At 33.8% G+C, this 12,446-nt stretch overlaps 1 protein-coding gene across 1 annotated transcript in view; it reads right to left on the reverse strand.

Annotated features, from left to right (window-relative positions):
* Positions 1 to 1,590: 1,590 nt before the first annotated feature.
* The window catches only part of LOC129922573 (uncharacterized), a 36,087-nt gene continuing 25,231 nt past the window's right edge, over positions 1,591 to 12,446 (reverse strand). The window contains exons 11-13 of the mRNA XM_056009220.1: positions 11,952 to 12,026; positions 5,176 to 5,229; positions 1,591 to 4,621 (exon numbers count right to left, since the gene is read on the reverse strand). Coding sequence (XP_055865195.1) covers positions 4,589 to 4,621; positions 5,176 to 5,229; positions 11,952 to 12,026 — 162 coding nt within the window. The 3' untranslated portion in view covers positions 1,591 to 4,588. The remainder of the gene's footprint in view (positions 4,622 to 5,175; positions 5,230 to 11,951; positions 12,027 to 12,446) is intronic.

Raw genomic sequence — 12,446 nt, forward strand, 5'->3', positions numbered from 1 at the left:
ACAAATGTATACTATTACTAGATCTACTACTAGAATAGATCGATCGAGTCGGTTGGAGTAGTTACAACTTACGGTATCCGCTTCGTAAATAAATTTTACATTTAATTAAATTTCATTTTGTCTATCTTTCTTATTATTATCACCACGGCTGGATTTATGTATGTTAGGGCCCCTCCACTTTTTTGAAAGCTTTAAAAAAAATGCACTTTTTAACCCTTATCAATAAACTTACTGATATCTAATAGCAAGCCATATTTTTAGAAGGAAATAAAAAAAAAGTTACAATTATTTAATATTCAATTTTTGTTTTTAAAAAATGTATATTTTGTATGTTTTTGAGTTTGTGAAGAGTATAGGCCTAAGACCATAGGTGACTTTTGAAATCTCTATTGTTGCAAATAAATGATTGGTTTACTTTGTATCAACTATTATGCATGTGCTAATTATTCCAAAATGCTTCTAAATTGTTAAACATATAATTTAGAAAGGTTGTTTCCATTATCATCAAGTGTGATTTTTTTTCAGTAGCTTTTTTTAAAAATTTAAATTGCTTGTTTAATTCCAATAATTTCTCTACCAGAAAATGTTGAAAATAAAATAACATTTTAAACGTTATAAGAAAATTGCTGAATCATTGAAATTGCAACACCTTTTAAAGATATTAAAAAAAAAATGGGTGATTAATATTGGACTTCAATTCTGCAATATAAATGCATGTAGTATAAATGTGGCTTACTTTACTGAGTGAAACATTAAATCTCATCTAGATCTACATAATTAATTACCATCGCAATGTCATTCTCAGAAAAGAAACCCTAAACACAAATCATCATATTGAACCCTAAACCTCCCCTTTCGGTTACACCCATGAATGTGCACAAAAGTTGGGCAGAACCCTACCTAACAGATAGTTCATGAGTTTCAATCCCAAGACTTTTTTTTTTTTTCAATATTTAATTGGAACTGAGTTGTATGTTTTATCTTTATTTATTAAGACCATTAAATATTTATCTAATTTTCGAATTCTCTTCTATTTGTGTATTTTGTGCTGTATTGCAATTTCTTTCATTAAACAGTTTCTAGTTGTTTATATGTGTTTCGACTTTTCCATTTATATTTTTATAGTTAAGTGCACTTTTTTTTTTTTTTTTTTTGTCACTACGTCTATTTTTATTTTTCGAATTATTTACCAAAAATAATAATTTATCTATCATCAAGTTCAAATTTTCAAGTTGTCTGTTACAATTTTTTAAAATTTGTAAATAATATAGTTTGATTAGTTTGTATTGATTGATATAAATTAAGCCTATAATATAATTGTTTCCATAATATTAATTTATCATCACCAATTACATGAACTCTAAAAATGTGCATTCATCCCAAAATATACAGTGTATATGGTGAAAATTGTGTGGATACAACTATATTATCTCTGTAAGCAAATAGAACATAATGAATGTATTGTCAATAAAGTGCATGATGCTGGCGTTTGACTGTTATTGCAGATTTCTAAACAGCTGACTGCTGCTATTTTTACATTTTGAAGTACAAAGAACTCCACAAAATAAAAGAAAGCAAGAAAGCACTCTGGGAAGTTTACATTTTAATGACCACAAATTGGTCTCTGCCCATCACCACATGTTTGCAATGTAAAAGCTATGGGTTAACCGTTATCATTTCTTTACCAGTACTCTATTGTAGCTCTGTTTTATATATGTCACATTTAATGTCCATTCTAATTCTGCAGGTACAAACCATAACACTATCATTCCCTTAGGTAAATACAGTTTGGTAGTGCAAATTGAAAGTAACATTCCATAAAGGTGTCCACAACTGCAACTCACCAGTGTCCTTACAAAATAACTGTCCAGTTATCTTGGTTACAATATATTTTTAAAGTGAATGTTTATAAAATAATTGTTTTAATGCAAAGTTTGCTGAATTAAAAATAAATAAATACTACCCTTTCAATGCTTGTAGCAAACTGGTAATTGTGTTCACAAAGATTTGTTAGCATTAATAAATTAAAAACAAAACAAAAACGCCTTTCAATGTTTATAACCTATATCTCATTGTTGTAATTCCATTCATTTAGGTAAATAAATTAGCAAACAGGCCTTCTAAGGGCAATAATCCCAAACTTTATCATCAGCAGAATGGCCACTAATAGTATAGTATAAAATCAAGCTTTAATTTTTCTTCTCACGAAAAGTTTCTGATTCCCTCTCAAGACCTGACCATGTGGCTAATAAGGGACAGCTCTTAGATGCGTTTAGTATCAGAGAAATAAAATACTCAGGCTGGACGAAAATCAAACCTGCTGCCTTGCATAATTTGAGGTGATCCACAAAAGCTAGAGCACCTTATTCGAAAGTAAAGGCAGCTAACCAGAAAATCTGTAAGGAGCACCCCAGCTGATTGTGCACACAGCTAACAACCCCAATATCTAAAAAAATATTGATACGAAAGTTTAAACGTAAAAAACAAAGGCTAGAGCACCTTATTCGAAAGTAAAGGCAGCTATCTAGACAACTTAAAGGGGCACCCCAGCTGATTGTGCACACAGCTAATGACACAAGTTAAAACATGAAAAACTGGACAGGTATGGATGAAAAATGACTGGAAATAGGTATCATTTTAGATTTGCAAGAGATCAAGCCTGCATTCCCACATATATAACTCCAATACCTAATAAAATCCTTTTAAAAAAAAAAAAAAAAAAATTTAATTTAATGGGAAGAGCCACAAAATCCCTGCAGGGTTAACTTTTTTTTTTCCTATAAAAACACAAAATTAATTGATTAAATAACTGGTTAATTTTTTTATTGATTTATTATCAACAATGAATAACTCAGCCATATTTAAAATAGGAAGTGGAAGAAAAAACATGAACAAAATTTTTACCAGACAGAAGTACTGAGTTCTATAAGTTTTGTAAAAGGATCCCAACTAAAGTGATGTAATTACAGAGAAATCTCTCTCTTAAACCCATTTAAGATCCTTACTACTAAATGACTTGGAAGAAATATTAGGTGACAACCAATGAAGTTTCAAACCCATGAGATCAACAACCTATCATATTTTCACTGTAATGTGTATCCTACAAAAATGTTAGGAATATACAATTACCAGTACACCAACTCTATGTAGGCTAAAAAAATGGTTTATGATGATATCAAAAGTAATTATCTCTATGATGTGTATATGATTTTGGAATACTTAAAAAACTGACAAGATTTGTGCATATTACATTAAACAAATAAAAAATAGTCATAATACAGGGGGAACAATCATAGGGATTTAGGATTAAACAAGGAAACTCGCTTTAATACATTTGTTTCAATTTGACACTACGGAGCAGCATAAGGAATGTACACATAAACACAAAGGGAACAATTACTAATTAATTTAAAAGAGATCTACAACCAACAGGAATAACATACAGCCAACATCTACAATGGCCAACATCTACAATATATTGCATATTTCGATGGAATAGCCTTATTGGGTACAGATACGGCTGACAGTGCTAGAGCAGTCATAAATAGAAGAAACTACTCACTTGAAAAAATGATAACAATGCCCAGTATGTCATCATGAAAAGAGACAATCTGACAGAAGAAAATGTATTAAAGTTACTGCAATTTTATTAAAATGGTCAAATATCTAGGAAGTACGACCAATTCCAAAAATGACCTACTGACAGAAATAAAAAAACAAAATAGAAAGAGGAAGCAGAGATTTTATAGAACACAACACTTAGTTAAAAGCAAAAAATATATCAAGGAAAACAAAGAAAGCTTTATACAAAATCATCCATATGCAAGTGAAATCTGGATACTAGCACATAAAAAAACAAAAAAAAAACAGAACATTTGCTTAAATAATAGGGAAAGAAAAATGTATGGTGCTATACAAAATGAAACTTGATGGAGAAAATATACCATTTAAACATATGAAGACATCTCTATAATGATAAAAAAAAAAGAGAACAGATAACACTGGGCGGGTCACCAGGAAAGAATGTCAACAGAGGAGCAAAAATAGTTTGCTGGCAAAAAAAAAAAAAGAGCATGAATACAATGACTTAATGGTGTAGTGGCAGACCAACAACAGTGCAGATTTCAGGCATAAAGATGAAAAGCTCAAATATTACATTTTTTACAGGGATATGAAATTAACTAATAAGAAAACAGCATTATGAATAAAATATGCATTTTAAAAAAGTTACATAGTATAAATTTGAACTATTGTAAACAATAGCTTTAATGTAAAGGAGACAACATACAAATACATACACACAAAAAATGATTAAAAAAAAAAAAAAAATTAGCTTACTGAGATAGATCTAACAGGATCCTAAAAAGGAAATTTAAAAAATCATGAAGCTTATTTGTTTATTCACAATAAAAGTTTCAATTTTTGAATGTAAACTTTAATTAATTTCTTTGGCTGCTTTTAAATGTTTTTATTTTAGAGTAGCTGTCGAATGGTAAAAAAAAAAAAAAATTTAAGATATTTAAAACTATTAAAAGCAGAGGCCATTTTAATTCAAAACAAAACATCCGCTGTGATGAAGTCCCTGAATTCAAAGCTGGACATTCACTATTCCCTTTTCATCCTGCAAGAGATTTAGATTTAAATGTAAAATTCTTCATTTCAGATGTACAAAACAAAAATTAGCTTGTAACAGTTACAATGTAAAGGCATGTGTGTGTTTGCAAACACTGACAGCAAGAAAACAAATGGTGTCAGTAATAGAGCGTTTATACAATCAAATGGTTGACTATAATCATAAGTGGTTATGTCTGAAATTATCTGCTTGTTTTTCTATTACTGTTTTCATCGTGAATCTATATTAACCTTAGATGGGGGAGAGATATCCTTTCAATTAAGATGACTCTCTTTTTGCTTCAATCACATCCTCTTCTGATTTTCCCAGGTGTGAATTCAACCTGCCTATAAAATGTTTTTTTTTTGTTTCATATCTCTGCTGGGACATTTTTGTTTTACTCAGAGAAAATTAAAAAGGTTTGCACTTCCAGTTTTTGTGCTTTTATTTTTAGTTTTTTTTTTGTATTGTTGTTTTTTTTTTGGTCATAAAAAAAAATGAAAGTTGCTTTTTAATAAGCTTGAAATAAGACTTTCAAAGTTTAAAAATAGTGAAAAACTCACAGTTCGAAATTCCATGTTAACATACAAGGATTCATCACTATCATTGTTATTTTCCTGTGGATTGGTAAAAAAAAATTAAAAAATTTAATAATTCTCAAACCCTCTAGTGAAACAAGACATTTTAATATAAAAAAGCAACAACATAAAAACAACTTGATGTTAAATTTGTTTGTTTGCAAACATTCATAGCAAGGAAAAGAAATAGAATGTAGTCAGTAATAAATAAAGCATTTTAACTATCAAATGCTTGGCCATGCTTGCAGTTTTCTATGTGGTACGTTTTTCTATATCTCTATTTTCCCCATTCATATTGAATCTAATAGTCTAATATGTGGGAGTGATACTGTGACATAAAAGGAGTTAACTATTTTTGAGAAATTGTACAGACAGGACTGATTCCCTTTAAGGCCATGTAAAGTGTATTTAGTTGCCATTTTTTCCCAAGTTACCAGTTTGACCACTGGACCTTACTGTGTGTTGTGTGTACTGTAGATATTTGCTTGTTAGCCAATGGTTGTACGTCTTGGATACTAGGGTGTAGTGTACCCTGGTCTTGAGATCTTTGGGCTAAGAACATCTTTGATCATTATTGCATTTTTATAAATTTTAATTAATTAGAGATATAGCCTCAAATGATTGCCAGGCAGTTTATTTTAACCCTGATGTTTTGCATCCTAGAGTATTCCCAAACATAACATATTTTCTAGCCTTTCTAGATTCAAATTTGTTTGGTATCATCAGCTAGGCTTTCCTGAATGGATTTGTGTGGAAACGTGTATTTCAGTGGAGTTTTGTGGTAAGACGCTTGACAGTATGGACAACACACCTGCCATCTTGGAACTTAATAATGAGCCTAAGCCCAAGGCTTTAACTGAACAAATCCCTAGCACAAAACGTGAGAAGAGAGGACAAAGAGGCTTCTTACCACCCATTGTAACAAGCAATGTAAGGTCTTTACAAAATAAGATGGCAGAATTAATGTGATCATCTTATCATTTTAGAGAGTGTTCCTTAATTAGTTTCATTGAAACCTGGCTCAATGATACGATTACCCGACTCTTCTGTAGGTCTCGATAAATTTTATGTTTATACAGCAGACAGAACAATTAATAGTGGGAAGTCAAAAGGAGGAGCACTCGCAATCTATATAAACAAGGAATACTGCAACGCCAAGAATGTGAACATCAGGAATAAAATTTGTACCTTAACATTGAACTTATGTGTGTCACTCTTAGGCCTTACTTCTTGCCTAGAGAATTCACCCAGGTGTGTGTTATTGTTGTGTACATACCACCGACAGCTAACACAGCGATTAATAATAATAATAATTTTATTTATTAAGCGCTGTTAACAAACAAAATGTAGGCTCAAGGCGCTGTAATAACATTACAGACAAAAACAAGACAGCTAAAATGACAAAGTAATCTAATCTAAAAAAAAGTTTTAAACAGAAAGTCTAAATGTTCTTCTTAAAAGTGGTGTAGCACATTGTCTGTCTGAGATCAATGGGGAGTGAGTTCCAAACATTTGGTCCATGCACTGAAAAAGCCCACAGACCGTAGCTTTTGAGGGAGAAACGTGGCACCACTAAAAGCGTTGAGTCCATTGAGCGCAGGGATCTCTGGGGGACACATGGAGTAATCAGTTCACTAAGGTACAAGAGCATCTCCTTTTTTTATATCAATCATTGGCCTCCTTCAGTCGTAGAACGACTATGGTTCATCTCAGAGCACACTTTCTCATGTGGCTGTGGAGCCCTATTTTGGAGAGACACTCCTGTCCACAGATAGCGCAGGTCAAGGTGGCTTTTGCTTCGGTGGTAGAGGAGCTGGCCGTTTTTCGGATTGTACGTTTTTCTTCCTGAGCTGAGACCCATGTACTTTCACTGTCCATAGCTTTCTTGGTCACTTTCTCTCTCCATCTGTTGTGGTCTAGAGCTATGTCTTCCCAATTGTCAGTATTGATGTTCACTGATTTGAGGTCACGTTTTATTACATCTATGTGGGGGCGACCAGTTTTTCTTGTGCCAGTCACGAGTTGACCACAGAGGATGACTTTCGGGATGCGATCGTCCTCCATCCGGTGAACATTTCCAAGCCAGCGCAAACGGTGCTGTCCGAGGGCTCTAAAGATGCTGCATGTAATATATACACTGATGACAAAGTGTGATGACCTTGTAATCGATTCTCGCTTTTTCGGGACGCGAATGGAGCGTGCGCAAGAGCGTAGTAACAGAATCTCGTCTTGTTTTTTTAAGGACTATTCGTGTGGCATTGTTCTGAATACGTTGCAACTTGGCTATTTTGTCATCAGGTATACCTGCTAGCACAGTGTTGCAATAGTCAAGGCGGGAGAGAATGAATGCCACAGCTAGCGTTTTTGTTGATTCCGTTGTTAACTATGGTCGGATCTGTCATAATCTGCGTAGCTGCAGATAAAGACCCTAGGAGAGCTGACTTATGTGTGGGTCGAAAGATAGTGTTGAGTCGAAGAAAACTCCAAGATTCCGCACTACATGGACATAAGGAACCTGACAGTTCGTGATAAAAAAAGAATCTGTGCTCTCGACTTTTGAGACGTTGTTTCAAGTGTTAATTATTTCTGTCTTATCTTTGTTTATCTTGAGCTTATTTTCAACCATCCAATCGCTCACCCTTGCAACGGTACCACTGATTTTCTCTGCCAGATGCGACACCTCTGAGGGTACTGAAGAATCGTATAACTGTGAGTCATCGGCAAAAAAAATGGTATAAGATGCCGGTTGGCCATATGACACCGCTGAGTGGATATGTATACATAGTGAACAGTACTGGGCCTAGAACTGATCCTTGGGGTACTCCGTACTTCAAGAGTAAGATTGTTGATTCTGTCCCGTTAACAACGACACTTTGGGTGTGTTCAGTCAAGTAGGATACGAGCCACTTTAAGACGATTCCTGCTAAACCAAAAGTGGCAGAGAATCTGGCCATCATAAATTCATGGTCTGGCGTATCCAGGGCTGTGGACAAGTCCAGCATGGAAAGAATTGATATGTGGCCTATGTCGGAATAGTGAAGTAAGTCATTTATTAGTCTGACCACTGCTGTCTCTGTGCTACGGCACTTCCTATATGCAGATTGAAATTCTTCCAAGAGACAGTACTGTTCAAGATGAGAAAGAATTTGCGCTAACACGATGCGCTCCAGAAGCTTTGACAGGAAGGGAAGATTTGATACTGGGCGATAGTTTTTTGGATTGCAGCGGAAATAATTTTTGATGTGCTTTTGATGTAGAATCAAAACACCCAGACTCTGTTTGTATCATAACTGGAGTTTTTTTTAAATTTTAACAACCTGATTATTGACAACACACTGCCAAACTATTGCCAGTACGTCTCCCTCCCAACAAGGCATGGTAGAACGCTCGACAAATGCTACGTAAACATTAAGCAGGCTTACAAATGTAAAAGTTTGTTCCCACTTGGAGAATCTGACCATGTATTAATCCATCTTATACCAAATTACAAACCTACTCTTAAAACTACAAAGAGAGTTATAAAAACGGTCAAGATGTGGTCTGAAGAGGCTGTAGAAAAACTACGAGGATGCATTGAGAAAACTAACTGGGAAATCTTTATTGAGAACTGTCCAGACATAAGCGAACTAAAAGAGACCGTTAACTCGTATTTACTATTCTGCGAGGAGTTAACAATTCCAACAAAAACAATACAAGTCTATGGAAACAATAAGCCCTGGATGACCAAAAAAATCAAACACCTCATTAGTGAAAAGAAAACAAAGTATAAGGCTAGCAACGAAGAGTTTATAAATGCAAATGAAAATAAACTGAAAAAAAAAGCAATAATTGAAAGGAAAAAAAACAAAGAAAAAAATTGAGAGAATTTCATTGGTAATAACAAATCAAATGCAAGCTGGGGGGGATTAATGAAAATAACAGGCTGCGCCTCAAAACGAGAACGACTTTCAGTGGATGGTGGGGAGAAATTCACCAACGAACTCAATAATTTTTATTCTCGTTTCGACAAAAAAGATTTTGTTGATCTACACAAAGAAATTTTCAACACTCTGACCAAAGAAAAACAAGAGCCCTACGTCAAATTTCTAACTGAAGATGAGGTGACCCTGTTATTTAAAAGAGTAGACGTAACAAAAGCTTCTGGACCAGACAAAATTAGTGGCAAGCTGTGTGGAACAAATCTCTTTTATCTTCTGTCACATCTTTAACTACTTGTTGCAAAAGTGCATAATTCCACACATCTGGAAAACTTCTGAGATCGTACCAGTACCAAAGAAACCAAAAATTAGATAGCTTAAATGATTTCCACCTAGTAGCACTAACACCTATAATTATGAAATGTTTTGAAAATATGTGCTTAAACAACTTGTAGCAAAAGACAATAACAGCCTACACCTATTTGCATACAAAGCAGCTATGGGGAACTCAGGATGCAATTCTATTGCTTTTTGACCAGCTTTATAAGCATCTCGATACACCCAAAACATAGGCACGAGTCCTCTTCGTAGATTTTTCCTCGGCTTTCAATACCATACAGCCATATCTAATGATAAACAAACTGAGTAACTTAAATGTCAGCCCTTAGGTACAAGCATGGGTTCTAAACTTTTTAACCCAACGCCCTCAGTATGTTTAAGTCAACAACACCAAATCGTCAACTCGAGTACTATGTACGGGTGCTCCAAAAGGTTGTGTACTTTCTCCATTACTGTACACTCTTTACACATAAGAAGCATCTATGACTCAGTTAAACTCAATAAATTCGCTGATGATACTGCCATTGTCGGTCTTATTTCAGAAGACTAAAATCAGTATCAAAGCTCTATAGAAGAGTTAACAAACTGGTGCACTGACAACTTTCTAGAACTGAATGTCACAAAAACTAAAGAACTTATAATAGATTTCAGAAAGTAAAACCAAACGATACACGAACTGCAAATAGACACTAAATCTATAGAACAAGTAAACGCATATAAATATCTAGGTGTTATCATTGATAACAAGCTTTCATGGGAACTCTGAAAAAGAAAACAGCCCAGCGACTTTTTTTCTACACAAACTCAATAGCTTTAAACTAAATAAGAAGAACCTAGATACTTTTTATGGCGCCACTATACAAAATCTGCTAACATACAGAATAACTTGTTGGCAAGGCAACGTTTCATCTAAATTGTTGCGCCCTCTAGAAAACATCATAAAAGGGACATCAAAAATTACACTCACAACATTACCATATTTAAAGGAACTTTTGAACAAAAGTGTCTAAGAAAAATCGAAAAATCTTGGAAGACAATGGCCACCCACTCCATCAGAACTACATCAGGTCGTCGCGAAGTGGGCAACTGCTGTCAATCAAAACAAAAGCAGAACGGTACAATAAACTCGTTCGTACCTCATTCGGTCAGACTATATCAACGCCACTCGATCAGGAAACATGAAAAGGACCAAGATGCCTGTGTGTAGTCGCTGAATGAACTCTTTATGTTGTGTCTGTTCTATTTATGTTGTGTTGTCTTTATATGATAAAAGAGTCCTTGTAATCACAACATATTTCCATAAGGATCAATTAAGCAGTCTTAGTCTTAAAATGAGACATTAGGTTGCCTTATGACATATGTTTCTTATCTATTTATTTATGATATGGAGACAGACTGTGCGTGTTGGGACAACCCTAGCTGAGAACAAAAGAATCGAAGCAGCCTTATTTAAGAAGGGAAAAAAGAAAGCTGCCCTGTCCGCTAGCCCTGAATCAGATGCATACATTATTACATATGCATGAATTGTGGCAAAGTCTGCCGCTCTAGAATTGACTTGATTAGCCACACCAGATTCTGCCCCGTTTCAAGACTAAACCAAAACCAGTGACTTATCTGGGCGCATCCATTGCCTTTCGAGATTTTGTTAACCCATTAGCTCCTACTGCAGTTCAAAACGTTTCTTCATTATATGCCTAAAAACAAAATAGCCCATTGACCCAGTGTATAAGCCCCCCATCAGGAAAAATATTTATAGAACTTTTTTTATAATCCAAAAATATTAAAAGTATACATTAAAAAAGAATAGACATACCAATCTATTTTTAAAGTTGTTTATTTATTTATTAGTATAAGTTCTAAAATGTTTATATATCTTTTTTATTTTTATGTTTTAAGAATTTTATTTATTCAGAGATACCCCTCACTGCTTAGGGTTTAAAAGAGAATTTTTCTGACTGAAAATAGAGCCATTGAGTTAAATCTTCCTGTAACTATATATCTAGAGGTTATGCTTAATAACCAAGGAAATATAAGTAGGGACCTATTAACCACTGGAAGAGGGTATCAGCACACCTTAAACAATGATCAGTTGATAATAACTTATTTCTTGCTATAGGTCATAAGGGAACTCATTATTAATAAAATCACATGGGGACTGTTACAATATTTAGCTAAACCAGTTAGTAGGTAACATTAATAGATCACATTTGTTCAAGACATGGGTGCTCTTTAGCAACAACCCTATCCTTTCAATCAAGATGACTTTCTATTTAGTTCAGTCACCCCTTATTCTGCCTTTCCCAGGTGTGAATTCAAACTGCCTATAAATGTTTTGTTAAATATCTCTTTTAAGACATTTGTTTTAATAAGAGAAAATTAAAAGTATGCACCTCCAGTTTTTGTGGGGGTTTTTTTAGTGTGTTTTTTTTTGTTGTTGTTTTTTTTTGACTTTTTAGATAAACTTGAAATAAGACTTACAAAGTTTTTAACAAATGAATAACTCACAGTTTGGTCAACCATTTCCACGTAAATACTTTCATAATGATGGTCTTCTTCTTCTTCAAAATTGGCATTATTTTTCTGTGGATTGGTAAAAAAAAAATTACTGAGAGATCTCAAACATCCTAATAAAAAAAACAAGTCATTTTAAGAAAAACCACCATTGCCATTAAATGTCCTCCTAAATATCTCTTTAAATTTAAAGAAATTTGCTTACTCAGATAAAAAGAAAGGTCCAAAGCATAAAATACAAAAACAAAACAAACTTGCTTATAGCTAAAATGTAAATGCATAACTGTGTTTGCAAACATTGATAGCAAAAAAAAAAAAAAAGGCCAGAATAGTGACAGTAAGAAATGTATTAGTACTATCAAGTGAACGTGCTTGTGCCTGAGGACGTTTTGGTGCAGCATTTTTAGCGTGATTGTCATTTATGATGCAGGGGACGTTATGGTGCATCTGTTTTAGCGTGATTGTCATTTATGATGCAGGGGACGTTAT

Source organism: Biomphalaria glabrata, chromosome 13, assembly GCF_947242115.1.
Source record: "Biomphalaria glabrata chromosome 13, xgBioGlab47.1, whole genome shotgun sequence".
Lineage (NCBI taxonomy): Eukaryota > Metazoa > Mollusca > Gastropoda > Planorbidae > Biomphalaria > Biomphalaria glabrata.